General features: G+C 33.1%; 1 protein-coding gene across 1 annotated transcript; it reads right to left on the bottom strand.

Moving 5' to 3' along the window:
- Positions 1–19,362: 19,362 nt before the first annotated feature.
- LOC114379591 (ervatamin-B-like) lies at positions 19,363–20,765 on the bottom strand. Its single transcript, XM_028338279.1, has 2 exons — positions 20,291–20,765; positions 19,363–20,077 (listed from the first exon to the last, which is right to left on the bottom strand). The coding sequence occupies exons 1-2, from the start codon at positions 20,715–20,717 to the stop codon at positions 19,491–19,493; spliced, it is 1,014 nt and encodes a 337-aa protein (XP_028194080.1). The 5' UTR covers positions 20,718–20,765; the 3' UTR covers positions 19,363–19,490.
- Between the last annotated feature and the right edge of the window lie 761 nt (positions 20,766–21,526).

Genomic DNA, 21,526 nt, shown 5'->3' with positions numbered 1-21,526 from the left:
AGCACAAAATACTCATGGCACCCATTCTTTGCTTGATTTCTTTTCTAATCTGTCCATTACTAAGGAAATTAAATCTTGATGAATTCTTAATATACGTGGAGCACTTAGCTTCCCTTGGGTAAGGTTTTGGAGACTAGAACCTTCACATGGATGCAAATAGAAACTGCATCCGCAAAGGTTATCCAAAAAAGATCTGTATCAAGTTTATTATATAAATTTTTTATCCATCAGAATTGACATCGAGAGAATTTACAAAAATTCACGCATATGATTCAACTAACAAAATTAGATAATCTTAATAAGAAAAATGGTATACAATTACTATTCACTAACCCAAGAGAAATGATAATTATAAAGAATTCCAGAGTTATAAAATTTTCATCAAGGTCAGTGACTCATATCCATTGGTAAATGTTCCACCCTCTCTCAAAAAGTAAGAAAACAAAAATATATAGATAGATGATACGAAAAATACATGGAACCGAACAACAGGTAGCACTGGATAAATATTAGCAGCAAACTACTATAACTTAAAACAAAATCGCAACTACTTAATTGATTTGTGTTATAAACTACTATGTTCAGTATCATCATATTTGTTTATGGGATGTGTATAAAATACTATCATATATATGATTATCCACAATCATGTTCAAACATTAGAATAAGCCTACGATAAGAAAAAAAGGAGATTAAAAAAGAAAGAAAGAAAGAATGAAATCAGCCAACCAAGTTCTTAATAAATGCAATTGCCATGACCCACAAACAAGTTTTCTTCCTTGCTACTACAAGCATGGGTTCCACCAAACAATGAGAGTGTACAGGAAGGCAAAACGTTAATTACTTCATATTTTCTCTAGAAGCTAGGTAACCGATTATTCAATACAGAGTCCAAACACCACCAGGGGAAGTCTTTTTCATCCACAGTTCCATCTAAATCAGACATTTTTTTTCTCCACGGACCTCCATGGGTTCCCTCGGTAATAATGGAAGGAGGGGAAACATCTGAGAATTCGAATGGAGGATAAACCATCATCTCAGTCTCAGAACTTCCATCAAGCTCAGTTCTTGAATGTGTAACACTTCCAGCTAGTAACTTATCATTTTCTAAAAACTAAAAACTTATCATTTTCTAGTATCTAGACTAAAACTTAAAATTAAAATAACTTTACAGACTAAGTAAATAATTTAACTAAAAATGGAAATGCTAATAAGGAATTAATTACCTTAGAATTCCAAGAGCGGCTTGAAAGATCCCAGCAAAGAATGTTGAAGTTAAACCTAATTGAAGAAAATGATGAGGTTGTTCACTGGGAGACACTTCCTCTGTGAGCATGGATCCCAGCACTAGGGAAGCAATAGAAACATGTCCTACTGCAAGATCCATTGAGCTTCCAAGAACAACATACACAGGGGGGGCAAGGTTAGCATAACTGATTCCCTGAATGACAAGATACACAATTGAAGAAGAAAACCAAGTGGAGAGGACATTAATAATTTTTCTTGTCTAAGAAATAAATTGAACCTGAGGCAAGATTTTGAATTGTAGGTGTTTTTTTTCAGCAAACACAAACATCTAGTAATATAAATGTACTTCGGGATCTAAATAGTGGTCATCCCACTACTGCTATCCCACTATAGCATTTTTGGAGTCATGTAATCAAGCCATGTAAAAGAAATTAAAATGGCTTTAACTCTTAAGAGTACAGTAAAAAAAATCAAAATAATTCTTGTGCTTACTCTATACATTGTTTAGCACACTTTCACTTCATATATTCCAATCAGCATATACACAAACTATAACTACCCAAAGGCATGTGCACTACATTGACCTAAATAATTTGGGACAATGAAGAATTATCCAACGTGTTGGCCAGGGGTCAAAGGCATGTGCACTACAGAGATTTATATATAATTTAGCAGAGGAGATAATTTAATTACGCAGATTGCAGAGCAATTTTCTTAATTTCTCCTTCATAGTGGCTAGTACTCAAATAAGATAACCCAAATTGGAAATGCAACAAAAATCCCTTTCTTAAGCAATAAAAGAAATTAAAATCAATTAGAGGAGCTACATGAGATGCATGAAAGAGAAATCCAATCTCATATCCAGAATTTGGATAGAGGAATTTTATTAATATTATTAGGAATTTAAGGGTGATTGAGTTCGGTAAGAGATCATGTCACTCACATGATAGAGTACAAAATACACTTAGGTTATCATATGATTAATTGAGAACACGAGCAACCACCAGGTACTTAGCTTGGAATTTGTTCTCCCAGTCATTGAGAACGTCTATCGCCTTATCAGAGAGGTCGTCGAGGGAGGGGGGGATGTCGTCGTCGTTCTTGCTCATCTTCGCCAGGGCTCTGCTGGTGTCTTTGCCGGCGAACATGGCATAGGGGCCGCCGGGGCCGTAAAAGGATTTTCCAGTGCTGGCGTCGTTGACGCGACCCACTCCCTGCTGGTCATCGAACCACTTCACCTTCCTCGTTACCCTCTGCTTCTCACTCTCACGACACAGCTGACAACCACAACGGGGTAGCCTACGGCACGGTGATACTGCAACAACATTGATGTGGCACAGGGGATGTCAGCTTCGAGGTCCTTCGAGTTCTGAGCTTCGCGGCGTCGCGCGCAGGATGCATGCGAAAACCTAATCAAAAAAGCTTTTTATTTTTTAAAAAATGAACAAAGGCGGTTTCTATTTACACCCGTTGTAGAAATAAGTCCTACAAAGACGAGTCTCGAAGACCGTCCTAATTATCTTACCGCTATTTACAAAAATGCCACTAAGGGACATTCTAAGACGGTTCCTGGGAACCGCCTTAGAATGTGCGTCATAAAAACAACTTTTTTTAGTAGTGGCAGCACGCACTCTGCTTCCCCAGGTTTATGTTATCTTTAAAAATAATCAAGTCAGATGTTTTAATTCCCGGATAGCAGCGAGTCCAAAAACACTATAGCAGGATAGCAGAACAACAACTATTTTTTATTTATTTTTCTGTATTTTAAATAATGCATACTATATATATTTACAAATTATTAAATGATAAAAATTACTCAAAATTAATGACATTTATATGGTCAGAAGGCTCTTTTTGAAGCAATACATAGCTCTGCTCACGACCCTAATTATTCAGCCCGCTATATGGTTTGCTATGACCGCATCAGGAAAATAATACCAGCCTGTTGAGACTAACCCTATCATATGTAGATACTGTCTTTTCTTCCTGGTTTTGATTATCCTGGAATATGAGGCTATATTGCTATTATTCTTGGTTAAGAACATTGTATAAAATGTGTTCTTAGGGCTTTGATTGGCACAAGAAAGAAGCTGGCTTCCATCTTCAAGTTCAGAAACTTACAGAGGTATCTCTCTTGTGCATTACTGTTTACTATAGACAATACAATTGCAAACCATTTGTTGGTAAATCTGTGGTTCTCAAAATTTAGAACCTTTTTCCTTTTAGAGCCAATTTTGGTACCCGATAATTTAATAAGAAACAGATGACAGAGGCGTGTCCTGTATGCCAACATTGTTGCATCCTTTATCCATAGTCTGTAGCCCCTGCTTTGTTAGATAATTAGGAATAACACCCCTTTTCATTGGTATTTACCTGTTTACCCCTTTTAGAACCCGAAATTTAACAAACTTTTTTGTTACTTTGTAACCATGTTTCTTAGTTTCTACTAATTGGATTTCAATAATTGAGGTATTTGCTTGAGTAGCATAGGAGATAGAAATTTAAGCTGTATGAATCTGTGTAAAGATTAAGTGCAATAATATGGACTAAAGTGACTGATATTGTTCAGTAATTTTAGGTACTTACTCTTATAATTATTTTGGTGGTTTTGGATCTGGTATATATTTAACCTTAGTCAATTCATATATTTAGAAATTTTGTTAATGAAACTTGGTGGTTAACCAATCAGTTGCTGAATGTTTGAATGTTTGAATGAATCTTATGTGTGATTTGAAGTATATTATTGATGGCATATTGGATCTTGGGCCCAATCTAGATCATTGGCCTGAACAGAACAAGGAACAATTGCCAGATCATTGAGAAATGATTTATTAAGATATTTAATATTTTCAAATACATCATGTGTTATGCAGGCTACATTGGTGGTTAACCAATCAGTTGCTGAATGAAAAGGCAGTTTTGAGCCTAAAAGGGGTAAGAATTGCTTCTTTTTTATTATGTACTGCATTCACTCTCTGTATTTAACCTTAGTTGTCCCACCGGCCCCCTCCCTCTCATGTTTTGATTTTTTTTATTGGTAACTAAATCTTAATATACATTGTTTCACAGGAGCTAGAGTTTAGAACAAAAAATATATATTATGGAAAGCCATTTGAGTTCTTTAGCCAAGGAGGTAATAACTTGTCCAAGTACTCTGTTCTCTCATATGTTATTATAGTTTTCTTAATTAATGACCTTAAATTTCATACAGTATATTAGCTATTCTTAGCGCCTAATTTTGACTCCAAAAAATAAAAAAATGTAGAGTATAATAAAGTTCTTGTCCATCTTTTAAAATAAAAATCCCCAAGTCCCAACAAATCTTTTTTTGGTGTCCAAAACTCCCCAATAGTGTTTAGGTTTAAGGTACCTTTCTGTTTGATGGTGATTACGGATTTGATTGGAAAATAAAAATGATTGATTGCTTGATTGGATGAAATAAAGGTGGTTTTTAAATGAGGTCAAGGGGAGTTTGGTAGCAGTATCCGTGAGCCTCTCCTCTACAGCCATAAATCTTTATGGATTTAGAATAGAAATTGTTTCCCCTCTGACCTTTACATAAGGGCATATTAGTTCTATACCAACTAATTCTATGTCAATGGCAATGGATAAGCAGAAGGACTTGTGAATTTGCACGCATATAAGTTGTGTCTTGTGAAAACTGGAAATAAGCATACACATGTGTCCTTATATATAAAAGGTAGAGATAACATGTTGTGCTAATATGCAACTTCAACTGGTATAAGAGAAGGAGAAAACTATTGAGAATAACTATGAAATCATATTGGCATCCATTTCATTAGCACATGCACATACAAGGTCATATTAGGTTGATGAATGCTTAATTATTTTGGCTTTCTGTGCAACATTTACATACATAGATAATATAGATAATATTATTGCATATTATATAATTATATTTGTTGGTTATTACAAATATAGATAATATTGTAATTATAAATACAGCTTTTCATATTATATAATTATATTTATTGATTATTAGTAATATAGATAATATTGTAATTATAAATATTGATTTTCATATTATATAATAATATTGTAAATATAAATATTGATTATTAATTAACCTAAAATTTAATTGCAGGATATTCAACATTTAACATTGGTGCTGACGTAAGCACTGATGTTGAAACAACATGCAACATTGGCACCGATGTTGAAACACATATTTATTACATCGTGCCAGTTACTATGTCATGCGTGACGTCACCACCGATGTAGAAAACACGTTTTCGAAGTCATTGCTGATGTCATCCCCGTATTTGAAAGGCACCCTTCTACATCGGTGGTTTGGTTGGCACCGATGTAGAAATCAGTGTAATTCTACAACGATCGATTGTTGACCGTTGTTGAAAGTTTTTACTTTCAACTACATTAGTATCAACAATGGTTGAGCACAGATGTAGAATACCCATTTCGACCTATGTAGAATAGTAGTTTTCTAGTCGCGAAGCATTGAGCTTATTGATAAGAGAATGCCCAGGCTTCTGCAAAAAGGGGTATCTATTCGGATCCTGATAACAACAATGAATTATGGGACTCTCAAATCGATCTCAATCCAAAAATAAAACAAAAAAAGGAAGGTTTGGATAGAAAAGGTTCCTCTCAAATTGATCTCAATCCAACACGCCAGAGCCACCACGAGGACCAATGAGGGTTCTAACATTGTTGTTCTTCTTCTTGTTGGTATGTGCGGGTGTTGACGTCAAAAGGTTCAAGCTTTGGGAGTAGAATTGGACTTGGTGTCATGGTGGCGGTGGCAATTGTGGCAAAGATTGGGATTTCGGGTTTTGGGGGAAGGTTTTTTTGATAAATTCTAGAACACGAATAGAGAGAAAAAAAATAATAATAAAATTTTAATTTAATGTGGTGTAGATATTCTTGTTGTAATCTTACACTAATTTCAAAAAATATTATATACTGTTGGAATAACCATGAATGTAGAAAGGAAGTTGAATAGATTCTTTAAGATTTTACCAATTATTTCCTAGATTCAATTAAAATTAACCCTTATTTACAAATCAAGGTTTTCTGAAAAGGCTTGTTGAAGAAAGATCAACAACACGTAAAATCAATATATTCAAAAATCTTAAAAAACAAACTTTTATGGCCTTTCACATCAATTCATTACCATGATTGATTCACAAAACTAAGGTTAGAGAAAGAGAGAATCACACACAGAATTTATACTGGTTTATTATTCAAGAGGACCTACATCTCGTTGTTCTAAAATCCTTTGAAACTTCCACTATTAGAGAATCAAATACAAACATTATGCACATGCAATTTTCTAAAATTTTACTTTTTCCTTGAACCCTACAAGAGAAGAACCAAAACCTTGTTGAACCCTACAACAAGAAATTCCATGAATTGAAACCCTGTCAAATCATAAATCCCTTGGTAACCCTAACCAAGATTAAGAAAGTATAAAGAAATCATAATTAGATTGAATACACCTTCATGAACATATCCCAACATCTTCCTTTGATTATCAACTCATGATGAAGAATTAATGAATCTTGATCAACTTGAATCTCTTGAAGAAATACAAAGTAATTCCCTTAGATGACTCTTAGAAAGTGTTTTCCAAAAGATAAGATTGCATCAAGAGTCACTGATGAGAAAGAACAAGTGAGGGTATTTATAATTTTAATAACTAAAGCTAATTTAATTGATTATCAAATATAGTAATCAATTTATTTGTTCAAATTTGTCTTTGTTCTACATTTCCAAAACCGTGGTAATCGATTACAAAATATGGTAATCGATTATCTCGTTCATAGAGAGCATCTCAAGCTTTTGTGGTTCTGGAATAATCGATTGTCCAATGTGGTAATTGATTATTTCGACACACGGAGAGCTCCTAAAGTTTTCATATGCAATCTAATTGATTAGTAAATATGATAATCGATTATCTCGAGCCACAGAGTCTTCCTTCTACTAAAACTGGCTTATGTAATCGATTATTAAAATTGGTAATCAATTAATTCGATGATTCTTATCAAATTTCAAGTAGAAATGAGTTTTATTGTTTATTTTAACACTTTGTAATTGATTGCTAAACTTTGTAATTAATTACATTATGTTAAACTCATTGCTTCTAAGAAACTTTGAGATCAATTTATTAACTACCATTTTTTATTTCTACTAAGCATAGATATAAGAAAACTAAGACTAAATCACTCATCATGCCTAGTCTAAAAAATATCTAATACAAATGTCACATCTTTTAAAATTTATTTGTCATTGTAAAATGATTAAAAATAAAAAATCAAAGACTAATCTTCAAGTCTTCAATCTTTAATTCAACATCCACTACCTTTGTTTCTCACTGTGGAAAAAATGTTTTTGTTTCTCACCTTAGACATTAATATTGTCTTTTTTTTACACTCTCCCAATTCTTTTATCATTAGTCATTCATCCTAGATTTGGTAAAAGTAGGTCAGCCAATTTGTCGGTGAACAACTGCTTAGCCTGTGTAAAACTTGACTTCTTTATACTTAAGCCATGCCTATAGGAGGAATTGTTTTTTTGTTACAACATATACCATGAAGTTACCTTCTTGACATTTTTTGAACGTTTATAAGATTTTCAATAAAACTGAAATCAGGTATTTTATAGATTAATTAGTTACAACTTTTCATATTATCACCCTCAAGTCTAAGTTGAATTATGAAATAAACATTTTACGAATTTATACAAAACATAAACAAGGAAAACGATAAAAAAAGACTCAGATTTATTGATGGTCTAGTATACGCATACCTATTTTCTTCAATACTTTTATGTGACAATGAGGGTCAAATTGCAAATAATTTAAGTTTTTTTTAAGAATTTAAAATAGGCATAGTGATTAGTTATGAAATTAAAACTTAGATATATAGGTTGTTTCGTAATACCTTACACTACTAAAAAATAGGGTTTCAACATTGGTTAATAACCAATGTTTAAAGTAATACCGTTAACATCAATTTCTCAAAACCGATGTTAATATAAAATTATAACATCAGTTATTGAAATAACCTATGTTATATAATAGGAATTATAAAAAAAAAGTAATATATCTTCGTATTTGTTAAAAACCGATGTTGCTGGTCATAAAACAACATCAGTTTTTAAAAACCGATGTTGCTAGTAATAAAACAACATTAATCGATGCTGTTTTATTGCCAGCAATATCGGTTTTTAATAAAAACCGATGTTGTTTATGAAGCTCGACATCAGTTTTTGAAAGAACCGATGTTATTATAACATACAACATTAGTTTGTTTGTTAAAAGATTAAGATTAAAAAGATAAGTGATAACCTGCTAAAAATCTTCTTTTTTGATATTTTCTCGATCTTTTTCTCTTTTAATCTATCATTTTCATATCTGAAAGTCATAAATAATAAAAATATCAATTCTTATCATTTAAGCCAAAAATAATTGTTAAATAAATATTTTTAAAGATATTTCAATATATTTTTATTATAAAAAATAGCTCATGTTATATTTAGCAGTTGTAGCAGGCTAAGAACATTTTTTCTCCTCACGTGTGCTTAACAAATATCCAACTTGGCTTCCTATTGATAACGTACAAGCCTTGATATATACTAAAAATTGGTTACTAGTATTTGATATGCAAGGTAAATAATATGTAATAATTATTGTCTTTTAATCACTTAACTTGACTTTATTCTAATATTTATTATTATTTCGAGTTTTAGGAATAGAAGATGAAGATATGGAGATGGAGAAAACTCAAGTTACTTCAAATATGGAATCATTTGTTGTTGGAGATGAATAAATTTCATATTTTAGATTTATTGCTTGGATTTTCTTTTGTTAAGACATTATTTATTTTATTGATGTAATTGACTAATTATTGAGATTTTATTTACATTTGTATTGAACTTAATTTGATTGTATTATATTTTTATTAAAATTAAAATTCTTTTAAAATTAGGCCCGCGGACCGGCCCGTTTGACCCGCGGGGCGGGGGCAGACCAATTTATTTGGTCCGTATAAGAAGCGGGGCGGATTGGCCCGGTCCGCTACCAATGCGGGCTTATGCGGGCGGGCCTTACGCGGGGTGGGTCGGCCCGCTTACCCAGCCGTAGCTGCAAGTGCCCATTTCGACATCAAATCAAACTTAAATTGTCTCCACCGCTCCCCCACAGTCTTAACTCAAATCAGATGCTTTAGAGATATCAAATTCATCTTGACAAATGGAAAATTTCACTTTATTGTTACTAAATTAAAATTTGATTGTTAATAAACAAAATGCAACATTTAACTAAAATACCTTAATATCCTCTCATATCAAATCCTTCTGAGCAGCAGGGACTTGTTTCTAATTCTCAAATGTCACATCCACCTTATCACGAGCGATGATCCCCAAATATGTTCTTAACTTTTTTCTGTGGGGACCGTCGGCTTTCTTGGTCGTAGGATCTACATGGACTAGAGGTCTCTCTGCCCCAACTGGTCTAGTTGCCAATGATCTTAGACGTGTGGCTTTTCTTGTCTGCTTCAAGGTAGATGACGACTGTGATGCTGCACTAGTAGGAGGAGGAGGAGGAGGAGAGCTGGGTGGTGTAGCCATTTACCTGTAAAGAAAAAAAACATTAGGTAATTAACCTTATCACAAAACTGAATAACATATGTATATGAATGGACTGAAATGAAGTACATAATAAAAAAATTACATTAGACGATATTAATTAATTTTCCTTTATCATGATCATTACGATTAACATGAACGTCGTCAGCTTCTTCTTCTCCAACGATGTTAGGCGATATTTGTGTGGACAAAGGACTAATATAAGTAATAATGTATGAATCATCATCTTCAACATTAACTCTAATTGTTTTCCTGTGTAGAACCACTGACCACCTTTCATCACAAGGGTCTTGAACATAAAATATTTGTTTAGCTTGTTCTGCCATGATGAAAAGGTTATTCTAGTAAGTGAGTTTCTTTAGATCTACCAACGTAAATCCTACATCATCAGTCCACACACTGGTATTGCTATCAACCAATTTACATTTGAAAACACAGACAGTAAATTTGACATAGTTAAGCTCCCAAATTTCTTCAATGAAACCAAAGTAAGGGATGAAAGCTACACTGGGATTGTCATCATGTACACTAGCGAAGTGTTGTGATTCAACCCTTAGGGTAACCCTACTATTTTGCATTGTACTTTTCTCGTCTTGTGCTTTTGTGTAAAAGGAATACTTGCTTATATCGTATCCTTGCCAAGTTATAACATTTCTTTTAGGCCCATCTGCTAGCTTTCTTAACGTTTTAGAAGCATTATCATCAACAAAGATTGTATCTTTAAACCAATGTAAGAAAGTGTTGTTATGCTCTTTCAAGACCCTGTTCTTCGACATTTTTGTATTACTTTCTTCCACTAAACCTTCATGGCAAAGTATGTAAGACAAAACTTCATTACTGTTATTCAACACATACAAATGAGCTTGTTGCAAATCTTCTACACTTGGAGTGATAACATGCAGTCCTCTTGAACCCTTACCTCCCACTCTTTCGTCATGCCGAGACTCGGGAAAGCCAACAGGTTTAGCTTTTTCAATGTACTCTGAACAAAATTCAATGGCTTCTTCTACAATGTACCTTTCCACAATAGATACTTCCGGACGGTGTAGATTTTTAGTATACCCTTTTAAGATCTTCATGTATCCCTTAACCAGGTACATCCATGACAAATAAAATAGACCACAACATTTGATTTCTCTGACCAGATGAACAATTAAGTGAATCATGATTACAAAGAAAGCAGGAGGAAAATACATCTCCAACTGACACAATATAATAACAGTCTTGTTTTCCAGCTCATCAAACTTGACAGGATCAAGGACTTTGCTACATATGACATTGAAAAATAAGCACAGTCGAGTTATGGCAAGCCTGACTTTGTTAGGCAAAATGTCTCATATGGCCACGACTAACAATTGTTGCATCCATACGTGACAATCATGAGACTTTAAGCCTACCAACTTAAGGTCTTTCAACTGCACAAGGCTCTTAATATTTGAAGAGTATCCTTGTGGGACTTTGACTCGGCGCAGACACTAACAAAAATTGATCTCTTTTCTAGACAAAGTATGACAAGCTAGAGGCAAATATATTTTTCTGGACAAAGTATGACAAAGCCAGTGATTCGTGCACTCTCTGTTACAAAATTGAAACCAAAGCCAAAGATTGAAGTTATGAGAAGACATTTGAAGAAATTAGTCTAAGATCACAGGTAACTTTTTAAACTCCCTACTCATGTATTAAAGTTATGCTATCTAATCCAATCTATGACCTTAAATTTGAATCAAGCTGTCTAATGAAGTATCTAACAAACCACACCGAAACTAAAATAGGCTTAGGATCACAAAACAAGTCATTTAAGGCATGAAGAGTTTTCAAACTTCAATTTGGAAATAACTCGAGTCCAATGCATGAAGCCAGACTCAAGTCTGGCTGTGAAAATTCGGGTTGCATGAATGGAATTAGTAAAGACTCAAGTCCCACAAGCTGGGATGCTTAAGTCACATGTTAGACAAAATATTATTTATTAAAATAAATTAAAACATGTAATATTTTAGAACATAATTCTTTAAAAATATAATATTGGACCAGGTTTGGATGGCATAAAGTATAACATGAATCCCTTCTCAAAATACACTCGGCCTATTTTATTACATTGAGAGCCATAAAAAGTTCTTCTGAATCAGGTCAAGTCAGTAGAATGAGAAAAGTCATGAACACATTAGCCAATATTTTTATTACCAATGTAAAAGGGATATAAAAACAAGTGACTTAGCTTGCATTTTTCAAAGCAACAACTTACCTATCTATAATTTTATTTCATGAAAGAATTTGAAAAAGTGTTTTAAAAATTCTGTGCAGCTAAAACTTACTTTTAACTTTAAGAGTTAACCATATATATTGTTATTTCTGAAAAAAAAATGTAATATTTCTGAGTGAAACTGAACTTAGGTCCGTACACAAGTTCATGGTTGAGTCTCATCGATAGGAAGAAAAAAAGAAGTTAAAATATATTTTTTTATACTTATAAATATGAAAATATTCAAAATCCGTTCTTATTATATTTTTAGTAGTTTTTATTTTCACAAAATTAAAATATATTACTTGTTTGTTTGGCCCTAGGTTCATATAAATTCCAAGCAATGATTTTTAATTTAAATTTCAGAAAATGATTTTCGGGAGGTGAAAAGCCACCACAAAATAAAAGAAACTGTCACAAATTTATAAACCCTTCTTTCCTAATCTTCTTTGGTTTCTTCTAACACAAGTGCTCTGCCTTAGTCTGGTTTGATTATGTCTTGGTATCCAACTTGCTTTTGCCAACATAATTGCTTTTTATTTTCACAAAATATAAATATATACTTGTTTCTTTGCCCTAGGTTCATATAAACCCGAACGCATGATTTTTAATTTAAATTTCAAAAAATAATTTTGGGACATGAAAACCACAACAAAATTAAAAGAAACTGTCACAAATTTATAAACCCATCTTCCCTAATCTTCGTGAGCTTCTTCTAACACCAGTGCTCTGCCTTAGTCGGGTTTGATTATGTCTTGGTATCCAACTTGCTTTTGCTAGCATAATTGGTCAGGTCCTCCCTCTTCATGGCTTATTTATATTATTGTGGCCTCATGGAGTAGCTTCACTAAGAAGGAGGCGTACATCTTATAATGGTTCCCAAACAATATGAAAACTCAATAATCAGTAACCCACATAAAATATTCAAACGAAATAATACAAATAATGAAATTAAAGATTTTTAGATTAATAAAAGAAAGCTATCAAAACTTGAACCACTCATTATTGATTCTTGCTACATCAGAAACATTAATTTAACTCTATTTTAAAGATTTAATAATTTCTTGTAGGGATGCTGGGTACATGCTTTGAGAGGTTCTGATATCCAAAAGGGCACCCGTGTTGTTTCCAGATTCATTGATAAGAGAAGCACAAATAGAAAAACCATGTCTAAGACGACCTTCTTCAATTAAGCCATCAAAAAATATCTGTGGTCACTCATATGTCAATTGGTTCTTTTTGTGCAGTTCCGATCTCGATTTCTCATCACCGCCCGCATTCGACAACTTCCACACCGTAAATGCTGCAGCATTGACATCGCACAAATTGTTGCATTTTCTCTTAATTTTTTTTCTCTAATTTGAAAACTTCCTTGTATTAAAAAATTGTGGTTGAGTTTTTTAGGACAAATCCTTCCTCTTCGTCCTTGCTCAGGTTGAATCTATCACAGTGGCATGGTTGGGTGTTGTTCGCGGTGGAGCCGGTGTGAGGTTAGAGAGAGATGGTGGTGGGGATTTTGTGATGGTGTTCGATTTCACCAGCGACCGGAAGCTGAGTACCGACTAGGCAAGGAAGGTGTTGTCTCCGGCGATGGGGGTTAATGGGGTTTGAAGAAGATGAAAGAAGTTATGAAAGAGGAGTTAAAAAATTTACGATGATTTTTTTTTTAATATTTTTTGGCAGTTTTTAATTCACATAAATCATCCACTCCTGTGATGAAAGAAGTTATATTTCAATTTTGCGAGATAGAAAGAACAACTCAAAATTATGCTAGGATTAAACAGGAACATTTTCTTATTTTTAAGGATGAAAAATATATTTTAGCAAACAAAACATGATATAAAGAGAAAACTTTATTAATAGTCGTCCCTAGGAATATTGGCAAAAATATACTACTCTTAAGCAAAGTCAATGAATATTTTATACTACTAGCATAACATCATGTAGTTTATTACCGTCAACATTCTGTTGATCGATGATTTTAAATGACGTTGTTTAGTTATTTTTTTACTTGAGATCGGTTAGGCAAACCTTGTAGACATGTCTACATAGGCAGCAATTACTGATTCTACGTAAAAGAATATAGATAAAATTGAAGGAAAAGAGAAAGCAATGCAAAGCTCATATACTAGGTAAATGTAATAATGTATGTAATTTAGTGTATGAAAAATGAAAAATATTACATGCAGCGATGGCAATGCAAAATAAAGTAAATTCGAAAAACAAATTATCATTACAAGGCTTAATTTCTAAGCAGTTGGGTACGGGGCATCCATGGAATTGCCACATAGGCCTTCTTGGGCATCTGTGCCTCCTTGCATTCTTATGTATCCTTCTTCACCCCATTGTGTGCCCCATGAATTCTTCACTATCCAATACTGAGTGCCATCATCAGTGCTACCATAACCAACTACAGTAACGCCATGGTCTAGTTGAGTCCCACATTGTCCTGTGAAAACCTCACTTGAGTAGAAGTTGTTTGAATTGATGCATTAGAAGTTGTTTTTTTTTTTCAACTTCCAAGAGAATTTTTTTATTATAGTTGGTGACAATCTTTATTATAAATAGAGAAGAGAATTAGTGGAGAAGATACACATGAAGAAAGAGTGTGTGAGAAGAGAGAATGTGATACAAAGTCATTTTGTTGAGAGAAAAATGTCTTTGTGTGAGAGTATTATCATTTTCGGTAACCATTGGATGGAGTACTTGAGTTTATAGAGTGATATACTATTTGGGATGGGTTACAACCTTGTTATCATTTTTATGATAGGAAAATAATTTTGCGATGGTTTTGTAGACATAGGCAAGAGGTGTCGAACCACGTTAAATTCTTGTGTTTGTTATTATATTTTCTACGATGTAATCTTTATTGTGTTTTCACGATTCCTTGTGGGTGTGAGTAATTTTGTTTGTAGAAACATTGATTACCCAACAAGTACTGCTGAAAACTGACATATTAAGAGATAGGCCCATGCCCCTTAACTTGAATTTGGGAATCAAAAATGAAATTGACTTGTACAGCTAATTAATTGTAAAGAAAGGTGATATTGTCATACAACTATTGTTATATTCTATTCTTATTTATTAGTTATGTTCACATTATAGGCACAAATACATCAAGCAAAATGTCACATTGATATATATAACTATTGTTATATTATATGTTTCTATCTTAGGATCATATCTCAATTAGTGTCTTAGGTTCTTTTACCAAGTTTACTTGTTCGACGGTGTCTAGGGTGTGAAAGTGAAACTACTTTTGCACCCAACGCAACTTGGAAAAAAAAAGAAGGAATGGGACATACACCGTCAGATTTAACTATAAAAAAAAGGAATGGACAAGATTTGTTGATGTCTACCGGCTTGAAGGGTATTCGTATTTGTTTCGTAGGCGCAGGTTCGATCCAGCTACAATGCTTTGTTCTCTCTTTATTTTTTTAAGGTTGTTTTTGTCAACAAAAATGGAAGAGAAAAAATTAATTGAAAATAGAAGTAAGCAGGGGTCGAACTCACGGTACTCAAGATGGAAGCATGCATCATTTCACAAGAAACTGAATACTTTTAAAAATAGAAGCTATTAAAATAGAATTTGGATGCTTCGATAACATTTACGGGCTAATAGAGCGCATATGTGTGTCTTCATTTTTTTATATTAACATTTTTTATTTTCTATTATCGAAATAGCAGATTTTTTAGAATCATAATTATTACTTTTAAAAAATAAATGGTGATAAATTAATTTTTTATTGTTGATTTTAACATTATAAAAAAAACCATTTTTAAAAAAAGGTTTATAAATATGTGGCCTTTCAACAGTTCTTTTCTGCTTTACGTTTTCTGAAATTTACTAATTTTTTAAAATAAATATAAAAAATAAAAATAATTATTCTTATATTTTTAAAATTTTATCATAATTTTTTTAAAAAATGAATACTTTTAAAAACCCTAAATCATAATTTAAAAAAAAACTGAATACTTTTAAATTATCACCATTCAATAACCAATATTTTAAATATGAAACCAGTACCTTTTTATTCCTTCTCTCATGTGACATTTGTTAACTACATACTTTATGTGTGTTAACATGAGCAACCATGAACTCTCTAGCTAAAGGATTTATCAAATTAAGATGATTCAAAGTTCGTTTTGATAATGACAAAGCCGGTGATTGGTGCACTCTCTGTTACAGAGTCGAAACCAAAGCCAAAAGGATTGAAGTTATTAGAAGACATTTGAAGAAATTAGTCTAGCTAGGATCACAGGTAAGTTTTTAAACTCCCTACTCATCTATTAAAGTTATAGTACTTGATCCAATCTACGACCTTAAATTTGAATCAAGGTGTCTAATGAAGTGTTTAAAAAACCACACCGAAACTAAAATAGGCTTAGGATCACAAAACAAGCCAGTTGGAGCATGAAGAGTTTTGAGACTTGAGTTTGCAAATAAGGGACTTGAGTCCAATGCATGAAGTCAGAATCAAGTCTGGCTGTGAAAACCCGGTATTAATGAATGGAATTAGTAAAGACTCAAGTCCCACAAGCTCGGATGCTTAAGGCACGTGTTAGACAAAATATGATTTATTAAGATAAATTAAAACATGTATTATTATAGAACATAATTGTTTAAAACTTATAATTTTTAAAAAATATAATATTGGACCAGGTTTGGATGGCATAAAGTATAACATGAATCCCTTCTGAAAATACACTTGACCTATTTTATTACATTGAAACCAATCAAAAGTCCTTTTGAATCAGGTCAAGTCAGTAGAATGAGAAAAGTCGTGAACACCTTAGCTAAGATTTTTATTATGAGTATAAAAGGGATATAAAAATAAGGGACATAGCTTGCATTTTTCAAAGCAACAACTTACTTATCTATAATTTTATTTGATGAAAGAATTTGGAAAAGTATATTAAAAATTCTGTGCAGCTAAAACTTATTTTTAACTTTAAGAATTAACCATATATATTGTTATTTCTGAATAAATGTAATATTTCTGAGTGAAACTGGGTCTGTACACAAGTTCATGGTTTTGAGTGTCATTGATGGGAAGAAATAAAGAAGTTAAAATATATTTTTAATTCTCATAAATATGAAAATATTCAGAATCTGTTCCTATAAAATTTTCAATTGTATTTTTATTTTCACAAAATTAAAATCTGTTACTTGTTTGCTCAGCCCTAGGTTCACATAAATCCAAACCGACAATTTTTAATTTAAATTTCAAAAAATAATTTCCAAAGATGAAAAGCCCCCACAAAATTAAAAGAAACTGTCACAAATTTATAAATCCATCTTCCCTGATCTTCTTCAGCTTCTTTTAACGCAAGTGCTCTGTCTTAGTCTAGTTTCATCATGTCTTGCTATCCAACTTGCTTTTGCCAACATAATTGGTCAGGTCCTCCCGCTTCATGGATTATTTATATAATTGTGGCCTCGTGGAGCAACTTCACTAAGATGGAGGTGTCCATCTTATAATGGTTCCCAGACAACATGAAAACTCAATAATCAGTGATCCACATAAAATATTGAAACGAAATAATACAAATAATGAAACTAAAGATTTTTAGATTAACAAGAAAAAAAGTGTTAGACAAGTGGTCTCAGATATCTTAAGAAGTGGGTTGAATTAAGATATCACAAACTATTTTCCTAATTAAAATTTTATCCTTCTTTAAAGACAATGTCGATATTCCCTTATTATGAATTATTATAATTCAATTTAGACTAATTTTCCTTAATGCAAAAGATAAATAACAATAAATAAAGGAGTTTAAGGGAAGAGAAAATGTAAACTCAGTTTTATACTCATTCGGCCACACCCTTGTGCCTACGTCTAGTTCCCAAGCAATCCGCTTGAGAGTTCTACTATCTTGTAAAAACCCTTTACAAATTCTGAATCACACAAGAACAATCTCCTTTGTGTTCATGTCACTTTACAACAAGAGACCCTCGGTCCCTTAATCACTTTTCTTAAGTAAGAAGAAAGAGAAGAAGAATTCTCTCTTGTAAGAGAAAGATAGTACAATGAAGCGCTCAAATAATTCCTTATTGAATTGCAAGTGTTTTGGCCAAGGAATTTTTAGAAGATAAAACAATTTAATCTTTTGAGAGGATAAAACTTTTTAGTCAGTAAAAACTCTGAAGAATTCTCGTATCCCAAGTCACTTATATATAAGCCTTTGATGACCATTCAAAAACATTTGAAAATATGTAACTATTGGGAGTTATATTCGAAAATTCTCATTGGTAATCGATTACAATAATGATATAATCGATTACACAGTTACTTTTGAAGAGTTATGACTCTTCTCATTTGAAATTTGAATATTTAAACACTGGTAATCGATTACCAACTTACTGTAATCGATTACACAACTTGAAATTTAATTTCAAATTTCTTATGGCTATTTTAAAACGTTCCAAACCTCTAGTAATCGATTACAAGCCATGTGTAATCGATTACAAGTCATGTGTAATCGATTACATCTTCTAGTAATCGATTATCAGATAGTAAAACTCTTTAAAAAATATTTGAAGTTACATCCTTTGGCCTAACCTTTTGCTGTTTCAACTTGGAATTTTCTTCCTAAGACTCTAGGAATTTTCTTGATCATTATTTCTTGAATTTCTTGAATATCTTGAATTCTTGTCTTGAATAAAACTTGAGAAACGTGTTCCTTTGGCATCATCAAAACATCAAAATATCTTTGAATTTACAAAAAAAAACCTATTAAAAGTTGAAGCACTCATTATTGATTCTTGCTACATCAGAAAAATTAATTTAACTCTATTTCAAAGATTTAATAATTTCTTGTAGGGATGCTAGGTACAAGCTTTGAGAGGTTCTGATATCCAAAGGGACACCCGTGTTGTTTCCAGATTCATTGATAAGAGAAGCACAAATATAAAAACCATGGCTAAGACAACCTTCTTCAATTAAGCCATCAAAAAATATTTGGTCACTTGTATGTCAATTGCTTCTACTTGTGCAGCTCCGATCCAGATTTCACGTCACTGCTGGCATTCCTGAACCTCCACACTGTAAATGCAGCAGCATTGACATCGCACAAATCGTTGGCTTTTCTCTTAATTTATTTTTCTCTGATTTGAAAAACATCCTTGTATTCGACAACCTCCACACCGTAAATGCAGCAGCATTGACCCATAGGTTTAAATCAACCAAGTCTAACTCCAGATCATAAAGTAACATATTTCAATTTTGCGAGAAAGAAAGAACAACTCATTTATACTAGGTAGATGTAATAATGTATGAAGTAATTGTATATAAAAAATTAAAAATATTACAAGCAGCGATGACAATGCAAAAGAAAGTAAACTTGAAACACAAATTATGATTACAAGGCTTAATTTCTAAGCAGTTGGGTACGAGGCATCCATGGCAATGCCACATAGGCCTTCTTGGGCATCTGTGCCTCGTTGCATTCTTATGTAACCTTCTTCACCCCATTGTGTGCCCCATGAATTCTTCACTATCCAATACTGAGTGCCATCATCAGTGCTACCATAACCAACTGCTGTAACGCCATGGTCTAGTTGAGTCCCACATTGTCCTGTGAAAACCCCACTTGAGTAGAACTGGAAAGCGGATCCTCCGGCATCAATGGTAACTGACACGGGTTGGTTTGCAACAGCTTTCTGCAGTGCATCCTCACTGTTAGCAGGCACTGTTTCATATCCCTTTATTTGAGCTGCAGGAGAAGCCTCTTTGTTTGCGTCACAAGTTCCATCAACTGCTGTGTAGGGGTAGTTTGCCTCACTGCTGATTCCACCATTTTTTATAATGAACTCAAACCCACCTTCCATGTAACCTCCATCACAACCATGATCCACGCTGTCGCAATCCACTAACTCTTGCTCTGAAAGGGACATTAACATACTTGTAGTTATTTGGTAGATACCTTCTGTTGCCGCAACCGTTGAAAATGCCCAGCAGCTACCTGTTAATTTACAGATTAACCAATATTAATTAATGCCATCATAACAGTGATATATAGAAAAGAAAATAGTATCACTTTAATTTATGGTTAATTTTCTGTGTTAACCGAGGGAGTCTAGCTCAGTTAATTGAGCAGAACATGTGAGTTGTTGTAAACTCCCTGTTGTCCTGCCTTCGATTCTTACTGATAAAAGAAATTCTGTTACTTAATTACCACATTGGCCTTGGTCCTTGACTGCTGTGACAGCTCCATTTTCCCTCCAATCCACTGCATTAGGAACACCAGTAACGTTTTCATACTTGAATGGTGTTTGTGAATGTGATGCCTTGTGTTTGTATCCATTATGGGAAGCCACAAATTCCTCATTTGTTTGGTCAGCAAGGTGATTGATGCCAAGCTTGTAAGGTTTGTTCCCGGCAGCATTGAAGGATTCAATGAATTCAACATTGTCCTTGAATATCAGTAAACGTTTTTGCTTCTCAGCAGCATCCTTATATACTTTTCCATATTTTTTCATCCACTGCTCATGTCTTTCGGACATGGATGCCTCATGGAGGTAGCGGGACATTACTTGGGAAGTGCAGATTGAGAGAAGGAGCACAAGAGCTAAAATGTGCTGCTTTTTGCCAATGGAAGCCATGTCTTTTCTTCACAATGTATAACTCTTTATTAATTGTTTGTATATTGAATTTTGTGTTTGGATATGTATGCTCTGAATGCAATGTTTTGAATGGTATTTATAGGAGTGAGCAATTTTTTAACCAGAATCAGAATGAAGTTGTTTTCTAATGCATGGCCCTTGTTGATTGTTATGTATATAAGTTGCTTTGTAGAATTTAGACCTCTACTCTGCTAGAAAACAAAATAGGGGCTAACCAAGGGTAATTGGGATTTTGTTCCTAAATATTAGATATTAAAAGGTCAAATATTGACGTTTGACCATCTATTTAGAAAAATTAATTATTAGTAAGATGAGTGAAATAAAACCAGAGAATAAGAAAAGGAATATAGAAGACGTTACAAAATTTGGCAATTAATTTAAGAAGTACTTTTCAGAGAGAGAGAGAGGTGTCCCTGCCTCTGCGTCTCTGCGTTGATGCTTCATGCTGTACTATTATACTACCCGTCGAAGCTGTCTTCTATTATTCTATTAGTAATGTGTTGCATTTGAGCAATCATGCAAACAATCTTTTTTAACTCTTTCATTTTTAATTAGATGCCACATATTGTATCATTAGACTATTAGTAATGTGCTGTATTTTGAGGCTACATTTTGTCGTTCATTAAAGAGTCTCATGTTTCGATTATATGCGGGAGGGAAATGTTAGAATATCTCATTCTCAAATAAGAAAAATTTGACAATATCTCATTAAGAAAGATTAGCAAGTAAAAAAAAACTGAGACTAAAAACAGTAATTCTAAAACTTTGTGATTAAAAACGTGATAATC

This window comes from Glycine soja, chromosome 12 (genome assembly GCF_004193775.1).
Source record: "Glycine soja cultivar W05 chromosome 12, ASM419377v2, whole genome shotgun sequence".
NCBI classification, from domain to species: Eukaryota; Viridiplantae; Streptophyta; class Magnoliopsida; order Fabales; family Fabaceae; genus Glycine; species Glycine soja.
This window is presented reverse-complemented; position numbering and strand designations above follow the sequence as displayed.

Bases quoted from the DNA above. Each gene is read 5' to 3' on its own strand.
- LOC114379591 (XM_028338279.1), bottom strand. From the start codon at position 20,717: ATGGCTTCCATTGGCAAAAAGCAGCACATTTTAGCTCTTGTGCTCCTT. The intron at 20,078-20,290 runs GTAATTAAGTAA...GTAAATTAACAG, and splicing joins CAAGGACCAAGGCCAATGTG to GTAGCTGCTGGGCATTTTCA.